At 42.1% G+C, this 26348-nt stretch overlaps 1 protein-coding gene across 1 annotated transcript in view; it reads left to right on the forward strand.

The window, feature by feature from the left end:
• Positions 1-280: 280 nt before the first annotated feature.
• SEC24B (SEC24 homolog B, COPII coat complex component) overlaps positions 281-26348 on the forward strand; it is a 335324-nt gene continuing 309256 nt past the window's right edge. The window contains 1 exon segment of the mRNA XM_029596557.1: positions 281-641. Within this exon segment, the coding sequence (XP_029452417.1) occupies positions 581-641 (61 nt within the window). The 5' untranslated portion in view covers positions 281-580.

Raw genomic sequence — 26348 nt, forward strand, 5'->3', positions numbered from 1 at the left:
TTGTTTGTTGATTTAGCGCTATGAATTTCACTTTTGTAAAGGGTTGTGATCTATACATGAAACGACAGTATCTAGAATGTCTAAATAAATAAATAGCACGGGGGAGCCTGCCGCTCCCCTGCCGGTGGCTGTAGTAGCCGCAGACCGTATTGATGCTCTCCTCCGGACCAGAGGGGGGCGCGCCAGGTAAACACGGCGCCGGCGGCAGCGAGCGCGTTCCTCTTCCTCTTGCCCCACCTCCCAACACTGGGCGCCGCCGAGGTCGGCCTCCGGCTGCCTGTGCAGCCGAATTCTCGCGCGTGCTCTTTCTGTCCCGTGTTGCAAGAGGGCAGGGGGCGGGGTTCTGTGCCGTTACTGACGCCTCGCGCGCCCCGGTCTTTACCCCTGCCTATCTGTTGGGAGCGAAGAGGAAGTGCGCGTGCGCTCGCAGGGTCAAGCTCACCGCCTCTTTCCCCTTCCGCTTTACCCCAGGAGTGAGGTCCTACCCTCCTGCTCCTTCAGTAATTGCTGTTCCGACCTGTGAGTTGCAGTAGGGGGGAGGAGGAGGAGAAGAGGACGAAGAGGAGTAGCAGCAACAGCCATGTCCACCCCGACCGGAGGAGGAGACGGGAGTGCGCCCGGCGCGAGGCACTTCCAGAATGGTGAGGAGAGGCCGTGGAGCCGCGCGGGAGCTAGTACTCGGATATTATCCAGCCTGTGTATGTAATGGGTGTATATGTATATATATGTGTGTGTGTGTGTATATATATATGTATATATATATATCCATCCATGCACAAATGCGTATTTATATATGTGTAGGTATATAAAGTATTATGCTTCTGGTAGACCAACAGCTTTTGACAGCTCAAGAGCTAGCATCATCCTGTTCCTCTAACTTTGAATCCTGTGTGTGTGTGTGTGTGTTTTTCAGTTTGTTCTTAGGCAGTTCTTATGACGTATGCTTCTTTTTTGTTGAGGGGAATTTCTAGAGCCACTGATGAGTGTTTTTTATTAAAAAAAATTTTTCACTAAGAATTGTGTAAATATGGGGAGAGGTGAGACATTTTAAATCTGTTTAGGTGTTTCTGATCAGTGTTCCCTCAAGTTTTTGAAAGACTGTTCTATGCAAGAATGTTCTTTAAGTGCAAGCTTTTTTATAAGCCATGTTCAAATTTGTGCATTGTAAGCCAATATAATGCAAATAATGAGATTTTGTGTGTGTGTGTGTGGGGGGGGTCATGACCTGTGTGCATATGCACACAAGCATAGTTTAGAGGGAACCGTGCTTCTGGCTGCTAAAAGGGGGAAATTTTGTAATACATCCTTCCAGTATTGACTGATTTGGGGGGAGGGGGGGGGGTTGTAGGTTTAATCATAGAAAAATAGCTACAAGTGTGTTTTTTGTGGCTATAGTCATTTTAATCCTTATGTGTGTGTGTATGTATGTATAGATATAAATAGAAGATAAAGTAAAAATAGGAAATAACTGATTACGGTTCAAATGCATCTTTCTTCCTGAAAGGTCGTACAGTGCAAGTCACGCATGTAGTAGGTGTTAGAACGGGAGATGATTGCTGGAGTCTTGTGATGATAGAACAGAGGATTGGGCTTCCCAAACCTTTCCTATTGATCCTACAACCATTTGGATTTTCAGGATACCCGCAATGAATGGATGTTTGCACATACTGCTCTCCATTGTATGCACATTTCACAGTCACATATAGTGTGAATATTTTGAAAATCCAACTGGCTGTGGGGACACAGAGAGGTTTGGAAAACCATGAGCTATGATCAGGGGAAAGATGGATTTAGTCCTGAGGGAATTCTGCGCTACTGCAGAGCACAGAATTCTGCAGAATTCCCCTTCTGTGCAGAATTTGGCAGCCCTACTATGCCATGAGAGGAGGCCATCCTGTTTCTGGCGAAGATGAAGCAGGTTCAGGTGTGCCGCAAGTGGGATGGGCCTCCGCTCGCTGCACGCCGAGTCCTGCTCCTTCACCACAAGTGCGACGTCCTCTGCTCTTGGCACGCCACGGCTTGCTTCATTTTTGCCACAAGCAGGAAGATTAAAGGCACCCAGGCGTGACGTGAGCAGAGCTTGTCCCGCTAGTGGTGAAGATAGAGCAGATTCCGGTGAGCTTCAGTCTGTGTGTATAAGACTGCAAGCCTGGAGGTAAGATAGAGAACATGTATGAGGGTGCGTGGGTGTGGGTGCCAGAGAGAGGGAGCGAGCCTATGTGAAGAGATTGTGAAGGAGTCTGTATATATGTGAGAGAGTGGGAGCTGGTGTGTGTGAAAAAGGGATTATGTGTATATGAGGGTGCTTGTTTGTGAGAGAGGGAGCCTGTGTGAAGGGATATGTGTGAGAGAGGGAGCCTGTGTGTAGGGGCAGGTGAGCGAGAGAGGGAGCCACTGTGCAGGGGTGGGTGAGGAAGACATAGGTAGCCTGTGTGAGGATGTATGTGTGAGAGAGACAGAGAACCTATGTGGGTGTGTGTGCAAGAGAGAGAGGGAACCTGTATTGAGGGTGTATGTGTGTGTAAGAGAGAGAGAGGGGCAGTACTGGGAGTGGAGATAGAGTGGAAGGGATTGAGCCTATAGTGATAGTGGTAGGTGGAAGAGTTGGGGCCTGAGAGGGCAAAGTGAAAGGAGATTGGCCAGGGGACTAGAGAGAGAGGGTGGACAGTGTACTTCTAGGGAAGTTCTGCTCAAAATTATTTAAAACTCTGCATCTTTAAATAATAACTTCCTTCTATATTAAATTAAATTAATTTCTTAAAGACACTCATGTATATTGTGACCAATATAAAGTTTGCAGAATTTTGCAGGAGTAATGGATTGCAGCTGTGTCACTTGGGGGAAAGGCTTGTGATGATGTCTTTCAAGAAGGACTTAAGGATGGAGAGGAATTTGGTGTATTATTTTGGTGGGGAAGAACTGCAAAAGTGCTGGAGAGTAATAAGGAAAGAGCTGAAGACACTGCCTGCATTGAGCCCAAATTGGAAAAGATTTCATTTTTCTTTGGATGACTTGATGGCACTGCAAAGTAACAATTTTAGTCTTAATTAGTAACTTTTTGCTCAGATTAGGAATTGTCATGGCCAGGACTGGAAACTTCCCAGGTGCCTAGGTGCTAAAAATTTCAGTGCTGGCACATAGACATTGATGTGGGAGTATCTAGTATTCTGCTGATCTTTCACTCTGCTTTGGGCTGGTGAGAAGTGTCTATGGCCAGTCTGTGACTGACTGCCACAGAACCATCATTCCTCTACTTCCTTCTGTACCGCGTTGCAGCAGGAGTGAAATCATCAGGAAGCTAGCATGCTCACAGCTGTTTCTCCCTACTTCCTTTCTAAAAGGGAAGCATGCGGCAGGATGGGCCAAGGGTAGAGGAGAAGCCCGGGAGCAGTTGATCTTTTGTTGTCTCTGTGCTATATGCTGACAACCTCTTAATTGTGAGGTCAGTTAGATGTTATATGGTATAATGGACAAGTTTGTAGGCACCAGGTGACAGGAAGTACACATGGAGAACAGAAATGGCAACGAAAAGCACTATGGGGAGAGAAGAGGACTATGGAGGTTGGAGGTGTCTGCTTGTCTCAGGTTCAGAAACAGTAAACTCTGGTCCTCCAGTTCTGCATGTAGGGTTGGTTTTCAGGATTTCCACAATTAATATTTGAGGTATGTTTGTGTACATTTGATTCAAGGTCCAGGTTTATTTGCATCATTTGGCTGACCTGAAAACCAGACTTGCTGGCACCTAAAAATTACCTGCTGGTGCCTAGGATTTTCTGATATTTTTCCAGCCCTTGTTATTGCTACTAAAGAAAAATGCTTGGGGAAAAGATGCAGACTGACAAAGTTATAGGAGCTGGACTAGTAGAGTTTCTTATTATGGCACTTTTTGGGGACATTCAAGGCTGTCTTGTGACATTTTTTTCAAAGAACTATTAGAATCCTTAAAGACATAGTTGTGTGTTAGACTAGATTGACAAAACTGCCTTTAAAATGTTATATAGGCTGTGACTTAATCACAAAAGGCAGTGTTTCTCAACCAGTGTTCTATTGAACCTGATCAGGTATGCAATGGAAAAGTCACCACTGCTTGATGCTCAGATCCAGAGCAGCACCTAAGCACGCTCTCAGCAACTCATGGCAACAAGAGATATCAGTAGTGACTCCTAAACATGCTGGTGCTTCTTCCTGAGAACATGTGTAGTCGGGCATACTTTCATAGTTGCAGCATGAGCCCTGGAGTGTGGGAATTAACGGGCGGCATGCAGGTCATTGATAACCGGGTCCCACTTTGTGCAGTGCACACATTGCACATAACCTCCTGTACTCCTTTGAGTCCTTCCAGCCTCTGTCGAATCCCTAGACTGAGTGACAGAGGGAGAGCATGCAAAGGTACACTAGATGTTGCTCACTTTGGGGTAGATTTTAAAAACGTACGCTGGATTTTATAAGATACGCACGTATCTTATAAAATCCGGGGTTGGCGCGCGCAAGGGGGTGCACATTTGTGCAACTTGCGCGCGCTGCCCGTTCCCTCCGAGGCCGCTCCGAAATCGGAGCGGCCTCGGAGGGAACTTTCTTTCTACCGCCCCTTTTTGCATGCCCCGGGACTTGCGCGCGTCCTGGGGCGCGCGCAGTGGGGGTTTGGGGTAGGTTTTCGGGGGGGTACGCTCGTACCCCTTTGAAAATCTACCCCTTTGTGTTTGGTGCAGCAACTAAGGTAACTAACTAAACCGGCTTTCCATGCCAAACCACAACACCTGCACTTGCAGGCCGATACAGTAAAAGTCACAGGAGAGCCGGCGAGTGCCCGCTCTTCCGATGCGCGTGCAGGCCAGTGTCCTGGGCGCGCGATTCAGTATCTGCCCGTATGCAAACTAGGGCCCACAGTAAAAGGAGGAGCTAGGGACACTAGCGCGTCCCTGGCACCTCCTTTTTGACAGAAGTGGTGGCTGTCAGTGGGTTTGACAGCCGACGCTCAATTTTACCGGCGTCTGTTCTCGAACCCGCTGACAGCCATGGGTTCGGAAAATGGATGCCAGCAAAATTGAGCGTCCGTCTTCCAACCCGTGGGCTGGGGGCAGATTTTTAATTTTTTAAATTTTTTTTATTTTTGGGGCCTCCGACTTAATATCGCTATGATATTAAGTCGGAGGGTGTACAGAAAAGCAGTTTTTTCTGCTTTTCTGTACACTTTCCCGGTGCCGGCCGAAATTAATGCCTGACTTTGATATGTTAAAGGTATATGGCCTTTGGCAGGCGTTACTTTCTGTATCGCGCGGGAATAACTAATAGGCCCATCAACATGCATTTGCATGTTGCAGGCGCTATTAGTGTCGGGGGGGGGGGGGGGGGGGGGGGTGTTTGGCCGTGCATTTTCCACGCGCTATTACTCCTTACTGTGTAAGGGGTACAAATAGCGTGTTGAAAACGCGCGGCCAAACGGGGGCTAACAGTGCGCTCCGCCTGAGCGCACTTTACTGCATCGGCCCATTGATTAGATAGGGAGCCGGTCCATTGTGACATGATCTTGTGTGTGTATGTCTTTCCCATTTTTCCTTTGTTTTAAAACTTGGAATAGACTGGTGAGGCTTTCATTGCTTCTCTGGCCCTTCTTTTGACCTTGAGTCCTCTCCATGAACACACTGCCTGCTCTGTGGAGTTTGGTGTGCAACACATCATATTGAAAAGGTTGGGTAACATTGACTTAAGGTATCTGAGAATAATGATGTTTTAAAAGGGATCATTTTCTTAATATTTGTATACACCTGAAATAGTTTCTACAATGAATTTATTTCTAGTACTTTGTTGCTGTTTTGATTCGTTTTTAATTGCCTCTTAAATCATAGTTGACTCAGAGGCATTGCTATGCCCCTGGGCTTTGCTGCTAATTTGATCTCTTTAGTGATATATTAAAGGTATATGGCAGAAGAAACATGCATTCCTGGCATTTTAATATACTGTACCATACCATGTATCTCATCTTTGCAGCCTATTTCTTTTCTCAGGTGGGAATGTATATTTATTCATTTGCAAGGTATTAGTCTGTCATTTCACAATTACTGCATCAAAGCATTATTGACATGCTCTTTCTATGCCTTCTATTCATAAGTGCCATTTTTAGCACTGTGATGCACTGCCTGTGCTATATCATGGAAGCTTAAAGATTTTGAAAATTTAGATCCGGTCTTAAAGATATCCACAATGAATATGCATGAAATAAAATTTGCATGCTACAGAAGCAATGCATGAAAATTTATCTCCATGCATATTTATTGTGGATATTCTGAAAACTTTAAGGGCTAGGATTCTTCCAGGACAGCTTTAGTAAGCACTGACTTAAACAAATGTGTATAGTCTCCACTTCATTGCTGTTTTTTTTTACTTTTTTGACCAGTTACCTCCTACTCCTTTGTACTTCCAGCTCATTTTGAACAGGGTGTCATGAACTTTTATTTGCAACTATGTGGGGTTTTTTTTTCTGCTATTTTATATAGTCTCCCAAATTATGTTTAGTCCAGGCATTGTACTGACAGTTCTGGACCATGGGACATGCATTATTTTTATTTATTTATTTAAATTTTTATATTCCGCTTTTTGGCACTTCACAGTGTACATCAAAGCGGATTACATTCAGGTACTAAAAGTACTAGGACTCATTCCAGAACTGTGCAATCATAGGTACTGAATCCAGCCACTAGATGTTAACTTTAGGCAATGACCATGTTTCCCTCCCTCCTGGGGGCTGTGAATGATGCCTCCACAGCTCCAGCAAACCCTCAGAGTGGAAGATTTGACCTGGAGTTTGAACTAGGGACTTTCTGCATGGTAGTGCACAACACTTATCAGCTGAGCCACTGGGGCCCAGCACACTTTATTGCTCTTCAATATGTTAAATGAGATCAGGACATTTTCAAAATAGCTGACATCCTTAATCTGCATTTAGGTCTTTTTATTAGGTCTTTAAGACATCCCTTGAATTATTGACAAATTGATTTGTACTGCACCTTATAATGGCTACTAAGTCACTCCTTCCTCCTGCCCAGACCAATTACACATTTCTTTTGCCTTGCTTGTTGTCAATTACTCTTTCTTCATAGTCTTCCAGACTAGACCAGACAAATGGGTTTGTCCCTTCTACCAGCAGGTGGAGGCAAATGGCAAATTCTTTGATTTGACGGTGTCTCTCTCGGCATCAGTAGTCATCTGCCTCCAGCTGATAGCAGGAAGACTGCTCAAGGAGGAGGAAGGGCCACAGAGATAACAACCCAAGTAGTGGTTTAGTTCCACCAGGATAGGATAGGGCCAAGTCAGGGATGCTCCAGAGAGATGACAGTATTCATCTCCGCTTAAGATGAGAATTATAAATATATCTTGAAGCAATCGTACTCTCACCTGCAAAAAAGTTCTGTTGAACTAACTTTATTTCAAACAGTTTAAAAATAAATTAAGGAGAAAGAGGTAAGTTTCATATTAGAGATGCACGCCTCCACGGCGTTGCCTCTTTCTTATAATTTAATCATTAACTTGCCTCCTTCCTCCTTTGTATATTTTTTATTTATTATTCAAAAAAATTTTTAAATATGTTTTTTAAAGTATGAATTTTTCTAAAAATTAATTGTTTTCTCCACCTTGCATAATAGGATCATTTGGATTTTTTTCTTACCAAAAAAAGTTTTGTTAAATGTCCAAGTTCTTTGTCCCTATGCTCGGGGAGAATTAATTAAATCAATTTTTTAATATAAACGCCTTCTATTTCAAATCTCCTGTTTAAGGGAAATTATTTATGAACGCCAATCTCTTGCACTTTAAATTGCCACTACCAAAATGAAACAGTATAAATAGAAGGCGTTTAAATTAAAAAATTGATTTAATTAATTCTCCCCGAGCATAGGGACAAAGAACTTGGACATTTAACAAAAAATTTTTTGGTAAGAAAAAAATCCAAATGATCCTATTATGCAAGGTGGAGAAAACAATTAATTTTTAGAAAAATTCATACTTTAAAAAACATATTTAAAAATTTTTTTGAATAATAAATAAAAAATATACAAAGGAGGAAGGAGGCAAGTTAATGATTAAATTATAAGAAAGAGGCAACGCCGTGGAGGCATGCATCTCTAATATGAAACTTACCTCTTTCTCCTTAATTTATTTTTAAACTGTTTGAAATAAAGTTAGTTCAACAGAACTTTTTTGCAGGTGAGAGTACGATTGCTTCCAGAGAGATGACAGCCATTGTGGACTGCTCCTCCTGCCCATGGGACAATCAGGAGGAGCTGAACTGCAGACTCAGCCTGTAAAGCAAAATCAAGCAGGCTACCCTTCAGAGGAGAGCTCTTCTTTGGGGAACACTTAGCAAAGCTAGTGAAGCTAGGAGTGTCAAAGCTCAGAGATTTCCCAAAGATTGAAGCTTCCCTAAGTCATGCCTAAGAGAAGCAAGGCAGTGTAGAGCAGGTAGGCTGCAGGGCAGCTAGAGACTCTGACCACCTGGAAAGATGCAGCCCTTTCATAGTAGCAGGCTAGGAAACTGAGAGGGCATTTTTCTGTGGACTGACATGACGCAAGGGTTTCCAATGACAATTTCAGGCGCCACTCCTTGCTCCCACCTGTAGGTGAATGCCTACAAAGATTCTACGAGGAGTGGACCCAGATTAAAGGGAGCAGGTGGGTGCTAGATGTGGTGTGACAAGGATATATCGTAGAGTGGAAGACTGCAGTAAAAGAATTCTTTGTCAGATCCCCGTTCAAAATAGCAAAGAGGGGAGCCAAAGAAGAGAGAGTGCACAGGCTCTCCAAATAGAAGCAATAGTACTAATTCTGTGGATGGAATGAGGAAGAGGCATATACCCAATATATTTCATAGTCCTGAAGAAAGAGTGGACATTCCAGTTAGTACTGGATCTTAAAGGGGGTAAACAAATTCTTGAACATACTCCATTTTCACATGGAATCCTTGAGAGCAGTAAAAGTATCAGTGCAGAAAGGAGAATTCCTGACCCCTCTGGATCTCAGAAGCATACCTACATATTCCCATCAGGAGCATTGATGTGTTCTGAGGATTGCAATAGGAGGACAACACTTCCAATTCAAAGCAATGCTGTTTGGGCTAGCAACGGTGCCCAGAATCTTTATGAAGGTCTTAGTAGTGGTAGTAGCTTTCCTCCAAAGAAGGAATTTTGGGTCCATTCGTTATTTGGACAATTGGCTTATCAGGGCCAGCACTTTTCAGGAAAGGACCTTAGCAATACAAAACGTTTTACAGGTGCTGGAAGGACTAGGCTGGGTTATGAACAGACAGGCTGATGCAATAAAACCTGCGGGAGAGCTGGTGCTCTGAGGCGAGTGCCCGCTCTCCCGACGTGCGCCCAGGCACCTCTCCTGGGTGTGCAGTTTTGTATTTAAATTAGGGCCCATGCTAATAAGGAGGCCCTAGGGACACTAGCACTTCCCTAGCGCCTCCTTATTAGCGGAAGTGGCAGCTGTCAGGAGGTCCGACAACCGATGCTTAATTTTACCTGTGTCTGTTTTTGAACCCGCTGACAGCCACGGGTTCGGAAAATGGATGCTGACAAAATTGAGCGTCTATTTTTTAACCCGCCGACTGGCGGCCAGATTTTTTTTTTTTTGTGGATGTTTTTAAATTTTTTTTATTTTTGGGGCCTCCGACTTAATATCGCTATTTGACATTAAGTCGGAGGATGTACAGAAAAACAGGGGTAATAGACGTGTGTCGAAAATGTGCGGCCAAACAGGTGCTAAACGGTGCGCTCTGTCTGAGAATTAAGTTATTTACAGCCCTGCCAAGAGTTCACACACCTTGTGGCCCAATTCAACACAGCCCAGGGTGAAGTGTTTGATAAGCAAGAGAACAGACAGGCTGCAGTATCAAGTCAGAGCAATATTGAGAGTGCAGGCTCCCACAGACTGGTCATATTTTCAGCTCCTCGGTTCGATGGCAATAGCCATAGAAATGGTCATATGGGCAAAAGCCTGTATGTGCCCTCTTGTCCAGATGGTTTGCACAAAGTCAGGAGTATCAGAAGACATTATGATTTACATTAAATGCCCTGGAGACACATGATCAGACTGGTATTAAACTTCCAGCAAGTAGTAGAGGGGGAGGCCAGTAAGGATCCTGTCAGATAATGCCATAATGGTGGCATATGTGAATAGATGGGGGTGGGGGGGGGGGGGGAGGACGACGGCACAAAATGCAGGCAACCCATAAACATATAGAAATGACGGCAGAAAAGGACCAAATGGTCCATCCAGTCTGCCCAGCAAGCTTATGGTAGCACCAGCCACTCCATACAGGTCTCCCCATAAAGGTATCATCAGGGGGTGGCAACTGCCGTGCTGTGCAAGGTACCCCCATACTTAGTTTCCCAAGTTGTTAAAGTCAGGGCCCTTGTTGGTTGCTGTCTGAGTCCGGTTCCCCATTATCTCTTGCTGTTGAAGCAGAGAGCAGTGTTGGAGTTACATCACAAGTATAAGGCTTATTGGTTAAGCGTAGTAACAGCAAGCAAGTTACCCCCATGCTTACTTGTTTTCCAAGATCGTAAAATTCATGTTCTTACTGGTCACTGTTGGAAACTAATTCCCCTTTTCCTCTTTTCCATCTGCCATTAAAGCAGAGAGCAATAATGAGTTGCATCAAAGGCATGAAGGCTTGTTGGTTAAGGGTAGTAACTGCCACACCAGCAAGTTACTCTCATGTGCTCTTTTCCTCATTTCCAGCCTTTAAGGATCTATAGTGTTTATCCTATGCCCCTTTGAAATCCTTCACCGTTTTTGTCTTCACCACCTACTGGATTGGCAACTGTTGGAAACAGGATGCTGGGCTTGATGGACCCTTGGTCTGACCCAGTATGGCATTTTCTTATGTTCTTACTCCGGAAGAGCATTCCAGGCATCCACCGCCCTCTCTGTGAAGAAATATTTCCTGACGTTGGTTCTGAGTTGTCCTCCTTGGAGTTTCATTTCGTGACCTCTAGTTCTATTGATTCTTTCTAATGGAGAAGGCTTGTCAAATGTGCATCATTAAAACCTTTCAGGTATCTGAAGGTCTGTATCATATCTCCCCTGCACCCTCTTCTCCAGGGTATATGTATTTAGGTCCTTCAACTTCTCCTCATAATTAATTTGATGGAGGCCCCCCACCATTTTTATCACCCTTCTCTGGACCACCTCCATCCTGTCTGTCCCTTTGGCGATACGGTCTCCAGAAATGAACACAATACTCCAGGTAAGGCTTCACCAAGGACCTGTATAAGGGGAATATGACCACCTTTTTCTTACTGGTTATTCCTCTCTCTATGCATTCTTCTGGCTTTAGCTATCGCCTTGCCACTTTGCTTCACCGTCTTCAGATTGCTAGACACTTTTACCTCGAGGTCCCTCTCTTGCTCTGTGCACAACAGCCCTTCACCCCCCATCACATACAGCTCTTTTGGATTACCACACCCCAGATGCATGAATCTGTACTTCTTGGCATTGATTCCCAGCTGCCATATCTTCAACCACTGTTCAAGCTTCCTTAAAGCACGTCTTATTCTCTCTACTCCTTCCGGCATGTCCAGTCTGTTGCAGATCTTTATATCATCCGCAAAAAGACAAACTTGACCTTTTATCTCTTCCACAATGTTGCTCATAAAGGTGTTGAACAGGACTGGTCCCAACACTGATCCTTGCGGCACTCCGCTAAACACCAATCTCTCTTCAGAGTAGGTTCCATTTACCATCACACGCTGTCTTCTATCTGTCAACCAGTTTGTAATCCACGCCACCACTTTGGCGCTCACTCCCAAGCTTCTCATTTTATTCACAAGCCTCCTATGCGGGACCGTATCAAAAGCTTTACTGAAATCCAAGTAGATCACATTAAGCGCTGTTTCTTGATCCAATTCTTTAGTCACACAATCAAAAAACTAAATCAGATTTGTCTGACAGGACCTTCCCCTGATGAATCCATACTGCTTCGGGTCCAGCAATCCTCCTGATTGTAGATAGTTCACTATTCTTTCCTTCAGCAGAGTCTCCATTACTTTTCTCACCACCGAGGTGAGGCTAACCGGCTTGTAGTTTCCAGTCTCCTCTCTGCTCCCACTCCTGTGAAGCGGGACCACCACTGCTCTTCTCCAATCACAAGAATCAGAGTTGCAAATAGAATGGACAGATAAACTTCTCTAGGACCTCTCTGCAGCACATATAGCGGGATTAGATAGTCTGCAAGCAGATTTCTTAAGCCATAAGAACATAAGAAATTGCCATGCTGGGTCAGACCAAGAGTCCATCAAGCCCAGCATCCTGTTTCCAACAGAGGCCAAACCAGATCACAAGAACCTGGCAATTACCCAAACACCAAGAAGATCCCATGTTACTGATGCAATTAATAGCAATGGCTATTCCCTAAGTAAACTTGATTAATAGCAGTTAATGGACTTTTCCTCCAAGAACTTATCCAAACCTTTTTTGAACCCAGCTATACTAACTGCACTAACCACATCCTCTGGCAACAAATTCCAGAGCTTTATTGTGTGTTGAGTGAAAAAATGTTCTCAGAGTAGTCTTAAATGTGCTATTTGCTAACTTCATGGAGTGTCCCCTAGTCCTTCTATTATCCGAAAGTGTAAATAACAGATTCACATCTATTCGTTCAAGACTCTCATGATCTTAAAGACCTCTATCATATCTCCCCTCAGCCGACTCTTCTCCAAGCTGAACAGCCCTAACCTCTTCAGCCTTTCCTCATAGGGGAGCTGTTCCATCCCCTTTATCATTTTGGTAGCCCTTCTCTGTACCTTCTGCATCACAACTATATCTTTTTTGAGAATTGTACACAGTATTCAAGGTGTGGTCTCACCATGGAGTGATAGAGGCATTATGACATTTTCCGTTTTATTAACCATTCCCTTCCTAATAATTCCTAACATTCTGTTTGCTTTTTTGACTGCTGCAGCACACTGAGCCGATGATTTTAAAGTATTATCCACTATGATGACTACATCGTTTTCCTGGGTTGTAGTTCCTAATATGGAACCTAACATTGTGTAACTGCAGCAAGGGTTATTTTTCCCTATGTGCAACACCTTGCACTTGTCCACATTAAATTTCATCTGCCATTTGGATGCCCAATCTTCCAGTCTTGCAAGGTCCTCCTGTAATGTATCAAAATCTGCTTGTGATTTAACTACTCTGAATAATTTTGTATCGTCCGCAAATTTGATAACCTCACTCATCATATTCCTTTCCAGATCATATATATATATATATATATATATATATTTTGAAAAGCACCGGCCAAGTACAGATCCCTGAGGCACTTCACTGTTTACCCTTTTCCACTGAGAAAATTGACCATTTAATTCTACTCTCTGTTTACTGTCTTTTAACCAGTTTGTAATCCACGAAAGGAAATCACCTCATTTCCCATGACTTTTTAGTTTTCTTAGAAGCCTCTCATGAGGCTTCTAAGAAAACTAAGTCCGTATCCTCACTAATACAGGTTCAAAGGAACATATTACCCCTGTTTTAAAAGTGTTACATTGGCTCCCTAATCCCTCCCGCATACAATACAAGACGCTATCACTCACCCATAAGGCTCTACACAACCCAGACATGAAATGGTTTACTGACTCCTTAAAATTCCATACATCTAACAGACCTACCAGAAATCCATACCTCACCACTTTACGGACCCCCTCTCCCAAACTATCCAATTATGCATCTACCAAGGCTCGAGCCCTTTCTCTAGCTGGTCCCATGCTATGGAACTCAATGCCCCCTGACCTGTGTCTTGAATTGTCTCCTAAAATATTCAAACAAAAACTCAAAACATGGCTCTTCACCCAAGCCTACACCTAATATCCACCCGCTCATTTACACCCAATATCCTCCCTCTCACCCACACCTAATACCTCTTCTCCCAACATGCTCTATTTCCTCCACGTTTAGATAATTTTCTTGTATTTTTGATATTCCTTATTTATACTCCACCTAGCCATTCTCTTTCCTTCTTCCCTCATGTTATTTATAAGTGACCCTGCCTCTCTTTATCCTCTCCCTCCAAATGTTACTTACATTTGACACTAGTTTACCCATGTTATTTTCTTTATTCTGCATGTTATTTGGTTAACTTCATATATTTTATTTGTTTAATGTACTACGCCCTGGCGTATGTTCTTGTTCCCTGTACACTGACGCGATATCTTTGAGCGGCGGTATATAAAAAACCAATGAATAAATAAATAAATGAGGGACTTTGTCAAAAGCCTTCTGAAAATCCAAATGCACTACATCTACCGGTGCACCTTTATTCACATGTTTATTAACCCCTTCAAAAAAAAATGAAGCAGATTTGTTAGGCAAGACTTCCCTTGGGTAAATCTATGTTGACTGTGTTCCATTAAACCATGTCTTCCTATATGCTCTACGATTTTGATCTTTAGAATAGTTTCCACTATTTTTCCCGGCACTGAAGTCAGGCTCACTGGTCTATAGTTACCTGGATCGCCCCTGGAACCCTTTTTAAAATATTGGGGTTACATTGGCCACCCTCCAATCTTCAGGTGCAATGGATGATTTTTATGAGAGGTTACAAATTTTAACTAATAGATCAGAAATTTCATTTTTTAGTTCCTTTAGTACCCTAGGATGCATACCATTCGGTCCAGGTGATTTGCTACTCTTTAGTTTGTCAATCTGGCCTACTACATCTTCCCGGTTCACAGTGATTTGGTTTAGTTCATCTGACTCATCACCCTTGAAAACCATCTCCGGAACTGATATTTCCCCAACATCCTCATTAATAAACACGGAAGCAAAGAATTCATTTAGTCTTTCTGCAATGGCCTTATCTTCCCTAAGAGCCCCTTTAACCCCTCGGTCATCTAATGGTCCAGCCGACTCCCTCACAGGTTTTTTGCTTCGGATATATTTTAAAAAGTTTGTATTATGAGTTTTTGCCTCTATGGCCAACTTAATTTCAAATTCTCTCTTCGCCTGTCTTATCAGTGTTTTACAGTTAACTTGACAATGCTTATGTTTTATCCTATTTTCTACAGATGGATCCTTCTTCCAATTTTGAAGGATGTTTTTTTGGCTAAAATAGCCTCTTTCACCTCATCTTTTAACCATGATGGTAATTGTTTTGCCTTACTTTCACCTTTCTTAATGCGCGGAATACATGTGAACTGCGCCTCTAGGGTTGCATTTTTAAACAATGTCCATGCCTGTTGAACACTTAACCTTTGCAGCTGCACCTTTCAGTTTTTTTCTATTTTCCTTATTTTATCAAAGTTTCCCTTTTGAAAGTTTATTGTTAGAGCTGTAGATTTACTTATTGTCCCCCTTCCAGTTTGATCATGTTATGATCACTATTGCCAAGTGGCCCCACTTCTGTTACCTCTCTCACCAAATCCTGCGTTCTACTAAGAATTAAATCTAAAATAGCTTCCTTTCTTGTTGGTTCCTGAACCAATTGCTCCATGAAGCAGTCATTTATTACATCCAGGAACTTTATGTCTCTAGCAAGTCCTGATGTAACATTTACCTAGTCAATATTGGGGTAATTGAAATCTACTACTCAAAAAAGGAGAGTCAGTAGGTCAACCACAATGACCAAATATACACACAAAAATGTGGAACCCAAAATAATATTAAAATATTAGCCTAAGAAGGTGCCAGCAAGCCTGACGTTGTGTGACATTAAACAAGACACCAACCGGTCTTCTAATCATTCACCTTCATCATACTTTAATGCATTCAAAAATATTTTTATGTATTTTTTTATATTTTCTTAAAAATAGTCCTCCATCCTAAAATGATGTAATTATATAGCCTATATTACACTTGGATTTAAAGAAGTCTTTCCTTTAACATCATTTTAGGATGGAGGACTATTTTTAAGAAAATAAAAAAAAAAAATTTTTTTTTGAATGCATTAAAGTATGATGAAGGTGAATGATTAGAAGACCGGTTGGTGTCTTGTTTAATGTCACACAACGTCAGGCTTGCTGACACCTTCTTAGGCTAATATTTTAATATTATTATGGGTAATTGAAATCTCCCATTATTATTGCATTGCCAAATTGGTTAGCTTCCCTGATTTTCTCTTAGCATTTCATCATCTGTCTCACCATTTTGTCCAGGTGGACGGTAGTATACTCCTATCACTATACTCTTACCTAATACACATGGGATTTCTATCCATATAGATTCTACTGAGCGTTTAGTCTCCTTGTATGATCTTTATCCTATTGGACTCTATACCCTCCCGGACATAAAGTACCACACCCCCACCAAGTTGATCCTCCCTATCATTGCGATATAATTTGTACTCTGATATTGCACTGTCCCATTGGTTATCCTCCTTCCACCATGTCTCTGTGATGTCAATTATGTCAATCTCATCATTTTCTGCTATACACTATCTCTCCCATCTTACTTCTTAGACTTCTGGCGTTGGCATACAGACATTTCAAAGTGTGTTTTTTGTTTGTATTGATAACCTGCTTTTCAATTGTTAGGGATAATTTGGAAATCATTAGCTTCGGTGATTTTTTACATATAGGCACATGGACTACGTTTGCTTTTATTGGAACCTCTCTGTTGGGATGCCCTAACTCTCCTGTTTCATTAGTATCCTTCAAGGATACATTGCTCCAAACCATGCACTGCTGAGTGACTGTCGGCTTTTCCCCTTGTTCTAATTTAAAAGCTGCATCTCTCCTTTTTGAAAGTTAGTGCCAACAGCTTGGTTCCAACTTTGGTTAAGGTGGAGCCCATCCTTTCGGAAAAGTCTCCCCCTTCCCCAAAAGTTTCCCCAGTTCCTTACAAAACTGAATCCCTCTTCCCTGCACCATTGTCTCATCCTTGCATTGAAACTCTGGAGCTCTGCCTGCCTCTGGGGACCCTCACATGGAATAGGAAGCATTTCAGAGAATGCAACCCTGGAGGTTCTGGATTTCAGTTTTCTACCTAAAATCCTAAATTTGGCTTCCAGAACCTCTCTCCCACATTTTCCTATGTCGTTGGTACCCACATGTACCACGACAGCCAGCTCCTCCCCAGCACTGTCTATAATCCTATCTAGGTGATGCATGAGAGCAGGCAAGTTACTAGGCGGTCCTCATGTCCACCAGCCACCCTGCTTTCGATATTTCTAATAATTGAATCACCAACTAAGATGGCCAGCCTAACCCTTCCCTCCTGAGTAGTAGCCCTGGGAGACCTTTCTTAATGCGTGGAATACATCTGGATTGCGCATCTAGGATTGTATTTTTAAACAATGTCCTTGCCTATTGAATACTTTTAACCTTTGCAGCTGCACCTTTCAGTTTTTTTCCCAGGAGAATGGGAACTAGCAGACAGGGCCTTCAGTCAAATAATTGTCCGATTGGGCCATCCTCAGTGGGACCTGATGGTGACCCATAGAAACACCAAAACAAAGTGATTCTTCATCAGAAGGAAGGTTATACAATCCAGGCCTGGACTCAAGGGGCACTTCTGTATGTAGTTTCGCCATGGCCAACGATAGTTGGGGTGGTAAGGATTGCAGACCATCCAGGGAAGGTGATGCTGGTGGCTCTAGATTGGCTGTGGTATGCAGACTTGGTCAGGCTTAGCATAGGGAAACCACTGAGGATCAGCCCAGCAGCGGTCCTGCTAAGGCAGGGCCTAGTAGTCATGGAGGATTAAAGTCCATTCTCTCTTATGGTCTGGCTCTTGAGAGGTGTAAACTAAGCAAGAAAAGATACTCAAGATGAGTCATATCAATATTATTAAGGGTAAGAAAAAAATTCACCTTCACTTAAGAGTCTGGAAGATCTTTGAAAGATGGTGTGCCCAGCTGAAAATAAGGCCAAACAAAGCAGATGTGCCCATGATTTTCAGTTTCTACAGGATGGATTGGAAAAGGGCCTAGCAGTGAACTCTCTATTAGCAGTAGCCTGCTATAAGGGGCAAGTCAGGGGTAAACCTGGATGTGGTCTGTTTTTATTTTTTTAAGGGGAGCAAAACAGATGCAGCCATTTAGAAAGACCTAGGTCCTAAAAGCACTGTATAGCACCATGTGAACCAATTAAGAAGGCTTCAGTTAGACTTTACACTAAACACAGCATTCTTGGTAGCAGTCTGCTCAGCAAGAAGAATCTCTGAGCTGCAAGCCTTGTTATGTAGAGATCCGTATCTTTCCTCCTCCAGGGAGAAGGTCACAGTTAGACAAGTGCTCTCCTTTCTGCTGAAGGTTGAATCAGATTTCCATATGAATCAAGAGGTTTCTGTACCAAACTTCAGAAAGAGACTGTCTAGGCAGCAATAAATATTTCAAATTGCTGGATGTTAGGATACCTCTGAGATATTTAGAGGTAAACAACCAGTTCAGAACGTTGGGCAGACTTTGTGTTATTTGCACTAGCTTTCAAAGATGAAGTAGCTTCCAAAACTTCTGTCACGCAATGAATCAAGGAAGCACTAGCTACAGAATATATAGTAAAAGAGAGACAGAGCAAACTCCACATGGGCCCAGGCAGCATCCTAGGCAGAGTTCAGGGCAGTGATACCATAGGCTATTTGCAAAGCAGCCATGTGGGTGTCACTGCACTCACTTACAAAGTATTATAGGCTGAACTTCAAGGTAAGAATACAGCATTTGCTACAGGGGACCTGGAAGCAGCTCTGGGGCACGCCCACCCAGGATAGGTGCTGCTTGGGTACAACCCATTTGTTTGGAATGTCTGCAAGACGATAAGGAAGGCTTGAAGAATTCGGAAGAAGCCCGTAGTCTACGCCACCTCAACATCGGCAGACTCCTATCCAGATACCTGGAAATGTCGGAACCTGTACGAAAAACGGACCACCTTTTCGTCCTTCACAGCGGAAAGAGACAAGGGGAAGTGGCCTTGCGGGCAACCATTGCCCACTGGATCAAGGAAGTCATCAAGGCGGCCTACGTAGAAGCTGGCAAGCCACCACCTCTACAAGTCAAGGCCCATTCTACCAGAGCTCAGGCAGTATCTTGGGCAGAAACTAGAATGCTGTCGCCTGCCGAGATCTGCAGGGCGGCGACATGGTCCTCCATCCATGCCTTCTCCAGATTCTATCGTCTGGATGTTCAGGCTCGGGAGGACACGGTATTTGCAAGGACAATTCTAAGTGGGTCACGGGCAGCCTCCCACCCGGTTCGGGAGTAGCTTTTATACATCCCATTGGTCCTTAGTCCATCTGCTACACGCTAGGAAATGGAGAAATTACTTACCTGATAATTTCGTTTTCCTTAGTGTAGACAGATGGACTCAGCATTCAACCCTTGGCTGCCATTACGCATGGTCTTTCAAATGATTCAAGGGTAAGCCACATTTTCATTTACCTAGGGCATCCACCCTGCCGGGTGTCGACCCTTTCCGGTTGAGTACACTGGCGGTCTCCAGCTATAGTCAATCAACCAGTTCAAGTTAATCAAGTTTTAACTTTTAACTAAGTTATGAAGTTATTCAAGTTAATCAAATTATTAAGTTAATCAGTCAGTCACATATATATCCACAATGCTTTTCGAGGAGAATACTGAAGAGCTGCACTTCCTGCAGGGGTATATGTACTAGGGGCTGACGTCAGACTGAAATCTGATCCGTCTCCAACTGCTGGCAGGAGTACACTATACCCATTGGTCCTGAGTCCTTCTGTCTACACTAAGGAAAATGAAATTATCAGGTAAGTAATTTCTCCATTTTCTCAGTGGAAAAGGGTAAATAGTGGAGTGCCTCAGGGATCTGTACTTGAACCGGTGCTTTTCAATATATTTTTATAAATGATCTGGAAAAGAATATGATAAGTGAGGTAATCAGCTTTGCAGATATAAAATTATTCAGAGTAGTTAAATCACAAGCAGATTATGATAAATTGCAGGAGGACCTTGCAAGACTGGAAGATTGGGCATTCAAATGGCAGATGAAATTTGATGTAGAAAAGTGCAAGTTGATTCATATAGGGAAAAATAAACCTTACTGTAGTTACACAATGTTAGGTTCCATATTAGGAGCTGCCACCCAGGAAAAAGATCTAGGCATTGTAGTGGATAATGCATTGAACTCATCTGCTTGGTGTGCTGCAGCAGTCAAAGCAAAACAGAATGTTAGGAATTATTAGGAAGGGAAAGGTGAATAAAATGGAAAATGTCATCATGCCTCTGTATCGCTCCTTGGTGAGACTGCACCTTGAGTACTGTGTACAATTCTGGTTGTTGCATCTCAAAAAAGATATAGTTGCCCTGGAGAAGGTACAGATAAGGGCAACCAAAATGATAAAGGGGATGGAACAGCTCCCCTATGAGGAAAGGCTGTAGAGGTTAGGGCTGTTCAGCTTGGAGAGGAGACGGCTGAGGGGGGATATGATAGAGGTCTTTAAAATCATGAGAGGTCTAGAACGGTAAATGTGAATTGGTTATTTACTCTTGGATAATAGGACTGGGGCACACCATGAAGTTAGCAAGTAGCATATTTAAAACTAATCGTAGTAAATTCTTTTTCACTCAACGCACAACTAAGTTCTAGAATTTGTTGTCAGAGGATGTGGTTAGTGCAGTTAGTGTAGCTGGGTTTTAAAAAAAAGGTTTAGATAAGTTCTTGGAGAAGTCCATTAACTGCTATTAATTAAGTTCACTTAGGGAATAGCCACTGCTATTACCATCATCAGTAGCATGGGATCTTCTTAGTGTTTGGGTGCTTGCCAGGTACTTGTAACCTGGATTGGTCACTGTTGGAAACAGGATGCTGGGCTTGATGGTCTGATCCAGTATGGCAATTTCTTATGTTCATTTGCTTGTCCCAGACTTTTTTCTTTAATTTTATTTTTATAAATATCAATTATACATTCATATTTTTAAATGCATATCAGAAAAGGAGACTTTAGCATCTTTAACATAAATTCAATTCAATCTAACTTTTAAACAAACTAAAAATCTGCTCCTGTTCAAGTCCACATTATAGAGTGGGGGGAGGATATTTAAACCTCATTGAAAACCCCAAAAAGCAATATAAGAAAAAACTGACTAGACTGATGTACAGAGAGGTTTATACATAATATGCATACTTAACAACAAGCCTTCTATGGAGAGTTTCCAAGTTACATTTAAGTTATCTCGCTAGACGTTTTATTTGCCAGGAAGTCCATTACCAGTTCTGGAGTATAAAATATATAGGTGTTCCCCTGATAGTTCAAAATACACTTGCAGGGAAATTTTATTAAATATAATGCTCCTATTTGTAGCACTCTATTTTTTTAATTTTAAGAATTCTTTTTTTCTTTTTTTGTGTATTTCTAGATACATCGGGGAATATACTACCGTAATCTTAAATCCCTTAAACAAATCTTGACGGTGGCGAAAATAGTCTCATAATCCATTCTTTATCTGATTGTATCAAGAATGTAACAACCATTGTAGATGGAACTAACATCTCCACATTTGTAGATTCTAATAAACCAGAAATAGCCAGTGGTGATGAAGTTGGTGAAATTATTTGCAAGCCCTCTTGATTCAAGGATCCTCTTTTAAATGGTGGTACATAAAATGGCTTTGAGATTATCGGTAAGGCTTGCTCTGAGACTTTTAATATTTGAATCATCTAATTCTTTATAGCATCTTTAGCTGAGATTAGGGGTTCCTTCGGAAAATTCAGTATCCGCAAATTTTTTCCATTTATTACGTTTTCTAGATTTTCCACTTTATTCATTAAATTCTTATTTTCTTTAATTAAATTCATTTATAAGTTTTTACTCTCCATCATTTCTTTCTCATTGTTTTCAATTTTCTCAGCCAAAGTCTTTTCTATTTTTTGTAATTGCTGTTCCAACGATCTTTGAGCATCTAAAACAGGATTTATTTTCATCTGTAAATTCTCATTCAATGTCTGGATTGCCTGCCAGATATTTTCTAGCGTTATATGTTCGGGTCTTACCATGGGGAGCACTTCTACAGTTCTTGGAAGTACCTTTCCATTGCTTGTTGCCGCGCCTGAGCCGGCTGTTGAGAGAGACTGCATCACTTCTCTTCTGGGTAAGGCCTCAGGTCCGTGACTCTCTCGAAGTGTGTGTTCACCTCCTTCCGCACGTTCTTCCTCCCGAAGTTGCTCAACTAGCCTTGCTTCGGCTGGATTTTCTGGCAATGTGCACACTATCGGGGATAATGATGTCTGTAGTTCTTGGAGGCCCCCGGTTTCTTCTTCCTCTCGGGAGTTATGCCGCGAACCTCCTCCACCCGATTCTTCTCCTCTCTTTATCAGATGAGCGTCCATAGGCCCGGTAAAGGCAGCGGCTTGGGGCGCGACTGTTTCGCGCTCCTTAGCGTGGCGCTTATGCGCTGAATGCGGCATTATTTGCCCAGGGGGAAAAAACGCCGAGGAACAGCTCTCACCAACAATCAGGCTAGTTGGCCATCTTGGATCTTCCCCCTGCTGTCCCAGACTTTTTAACATTTTACTATTGTTTTGCCCCAGTTACCTCCATTGTGAGGGTGTTCCATTTACCCTTTTTTTCTGAGAAGAAATGCTTCCTTTATATTATTTCTAAGTTCACTTATTTATTTATTTAGATTTATATTCCGCTTTTTGCACTTTTCAGCACTTCAAAGTGGATTACATTCAGGTACTGTAGGTATTTCCTTATCCCCAGAGGCTTACAATCTAAGGGGGTCATTTTCTAAAGCTAGCGCACGCGAAAAGGGACATTTTGCATGCGAAAGGTCCTTTTTCACGTGCGGTAGCTAAAAAGGGGTGGAGTCGGGGCGGTGTCTGTCCCAGAAGAGGAGGAGTTGGGGCAGACACCACCCCGACTCCTCCTCTTCTGGGACAGACACCACCCCGACTCCACCCCTTTTCCAATTTCGCACCCAAAAGTACCACCTTTTACGATGGCGCTGTTGGGAGCTCCCTTTCCTCTGAAAAAACGCTTGCTATTCTGCTTTGTTTAGACCTTTTGAGTTATGTGAATATTTTTAGCATTTTTCTCTCTCCGTTAGGGTAACCATATTTAATTTCTAAGTCTCACCTGTAACATTTGGCAGCCATCCTCTGGATTCTTTTTACTGGGTTTATATTCTTCTGAGATATATACTGCATTGTTTGTTTTTTTTAGATGCCCAGCTTTTCTTACCTATTCAGCTGTGACTAAGTAAGCTTATATATAAAGCTGGAATATCTTAAACTACTGTGCAGCTATAGCTTAAAACATTTTACTAATATTGAGCTGTCAAGAAATAGCATACATTTAACTACAAATTGAAAATGTGTAGCCATAAATTCCACTAACTGGCTATTAATTCCAGCTGTGCAAATGCATCTGGAAAAATGTCTAGTTACTCTTTTTTCCTCTAGTACTCAGGAAAAGTAAGTAGATGGGATGCTTTAGGAAAAGGCATAGGTATTCCCTGCACTGTACATGTTTCTTTACAATGAGAGAACATCTGAAAAAAAGGTATTATTTTTTTTAATTCAATCCTATCAATTTATTCCACCTTTCAAACACATCAAAATGGATTATATTCAGGTACTATAAGTATTCAAAAGGTGCATCACTGGAGAAAAGGATGCAAAAACCTTTCATATCTTTGGCTGCTTGTAGGAGAATTTCCTTTTTTTGTTTTTTTTTTCTTCTCCTCCCCAGTCAGTATAATGTGGAGTATGTGTGGCATTACTTTGCTGTGATATCTCCTGCTGATCCCAATGTCACTGTTGCAGCTCTTTGATGAATGTCTTTTCCTTCTGAAGTAGTTTTTGGCTGTGTAACTAAATGAATGCACCAAAGAGGTGTGAAGTGACCCGCCCCAGTTTCCCATGTTTAACTTTTTTAATTCGAATAAGTTACTGATCCTTTGTGTGTTTATCTCCCTTTGAGGCCAATACAAAAAGCCAAGTGTTAAAACTGTGTGTTCAAACTCAGTGCACAGTTTCTTAATGCTCAAAACTAATTTGTTGTTTAAACTCCCGAAGCAGTAAGTTAATAGTATAGTAATCATAAGGATTTAAAAAAAAAAAAAAAAAAAAAAAAGACAGAAACCAGAAAATATGCACATAGAAAAACAAGTTTATGTGGAGAAAACATGGCTTATGTGCATGTCATGTTTTTCACGCATAAAATAAGATTTATGTGCACAAAAAATGCTTCCATTCAGAAGGTACACAGAAGGGCGACCAAAATGATAAAGGGAATGGAACAGCTCCCCTATGAGGAAAGACTAAAGAGGTTGGGACTTTTCAGCTTGGAGAAGAGACGGCTGAGGGGGGATATGATAGAGGTGTTTAAAATCATGAGAGGTCTAGAACGGGTAGATGTGAATCTGTTTTTTACTCTTTCGGATAATAGAAAGACTAGGGGGCACTCCATGAAGTTAGCAAGTGCCACATTTAAAACTAATCAGAGAAAGTTCTTTTTCACCCAACGCACAATTAAACTCTGGAATTTGTTGCCAGAAGGTGTGGTTAGTGCAGTTAGTATAGCTGTGTTTAAAAAAGGATTGGATAAGTTCTTGGAGAAGAAGTCCATTACCTGCTATTAATTAAGTTGACTTGGATAGTCGCCACTGCTATTGCTAGCAGCGGTAGCATGGAATAGACTTGGTTTTTGGGTGCTTGCCAGGTTTTTGTGGCCTGGATTGGCCACTGTTGGAAACAGGATGCTGGGCTTGATGGACCCTTGGTCTGACCCAGTATGGCATGTTCTTATGTTCTTATGTTTTGTGTGCATAAATATTTTATGCATGGAAACCATGATTTGTGCACAAACTTTGGTTTTTTTTTTTTTTTTTGGTTTTTTTGCGCATTAAATAACAAGTAGACATCCTGGTACCAGATCAGCTTCTGCCATAGACTAACATCAGCCTTGGAAACTTTATTCCACCTCAGACTAGGAGTTAAGTTTCCAGCATTAAGAAAACAGGTGGGGGGTGCAATTCTACGAGCTTCCAAGATGGACCGTGAGAGTTGAGCTCCTCAGCCCGAGTGCCTAATTTGCTGCCCTGTGTCGTGCCGATACAGCTCCTTGCTTTTATAAGACCCTGCTTCGGGTTGAAGGCCACGCGGTCTCCCTAGCTGCCCTCTCAAATCAACATCATCTACAAAAAGAGAATTGGGTTCTTGCTGAAAAACTCAAGGACCTAGAGAACCGGTCCAGACATTGTAATCTCAGAATTAGAAGAATACCAGAAACGGATGATTACAAAGACGTGCATGATGTTGCTGCAAGGATTTGCTCTTTTTTTTTTTTTCTAAGCAAATCAGCAATGGCTAGTTGTAACTCTGAGGAGGAATCGCCTACCATAGAGATTGAACGTGTGCACAGGGCTGTAGGACAGAGACTTGACAATAAGATTCGGGATATTGTGCTCTGTCTACGCAGCTATTGGCAAAAATCACGCATTTGAGGCATCTAGAACAGTGGTTCTCAACCTTTTTTTTGGCTGGGACACACATGACAGGTGCTTCTCACAGGCGTGATACACTGAACATGTGACCATCACGGGGCTAAATGTAAACATGCACTCTGCATCCACAGGAATCCTCTCAACCCCACAATGTGTGTAGAGCAGTTCTATGGCATTACCCTGTAAAACTCGCCATACAAAAAAGATATTCTGGTTCTGATGACGTCTTAGTGAAAGTAAAAATTCCCTTTAATACCAGGTACAATGGTCTTCCTTATGAAAAGACAGTAATTTACCACTAATGCATATCCTATTGAGAAAACACAACAAATAAGATTGATACAAATGCCTACATGCTTGTAAAATACCTCACCTCGTTCACACACCCAGAACTGACCTTCACCAAGTACAGAAAAACCACAAATTATAAATATGGAGACAGAAACTGGAATGGAAAACCCAAAAAGCCACTCTGCATGCAGTGGGAACCTGGAGAAATGGGAAGAGAAATATAGCACCTAACAGACTCTCAGGATTTGCAATAATGCACACAAACTAACTCGCACAAAGCTACACCTGTATTATGGAACACACTCGAGCAGTAACAACCCTATCTAAGAAATACAACTATTAAACCAGGTCCTAAACACTAATGCATTTCCTATTGGAAAAACAGAATAAGCCATGCTGCTATAGAAGCCCCACACAGAAATAATTGTAAAGCTATACTAAAAATGTTACAAAACAGCTGCTGAAAGAATAATATCCAACAATTAAAAACTCATAAAGAATTATTAAAACATCAATAAAATATTTCAAAACAGCAGACGTCGCATAATACCCAATAATTAAAATGGCAGTCAATCAAGAAAAATAAATTTAAAAAGCCACCTTTACTTACCCTCTCCAGCAACTCTCCTACTCTCTCTCTCGTTCTCCT

The sequence above is a fragment of the Rhinatrema bivittatum genome, chromosome 1, assembly GCF_901001135.1.
Source record: "Rhinatrema bivittatum chromosome 1, aRhiBiv1.1, whole genome shotgun sequence".
NCBI classification, from domain to species: Eukaryota; Metazoa; Chordata; class Amphibia; order Gymnophiona; family Rhinatrematidae; genus Rhinatrema; species Rhinatrema bivittatum.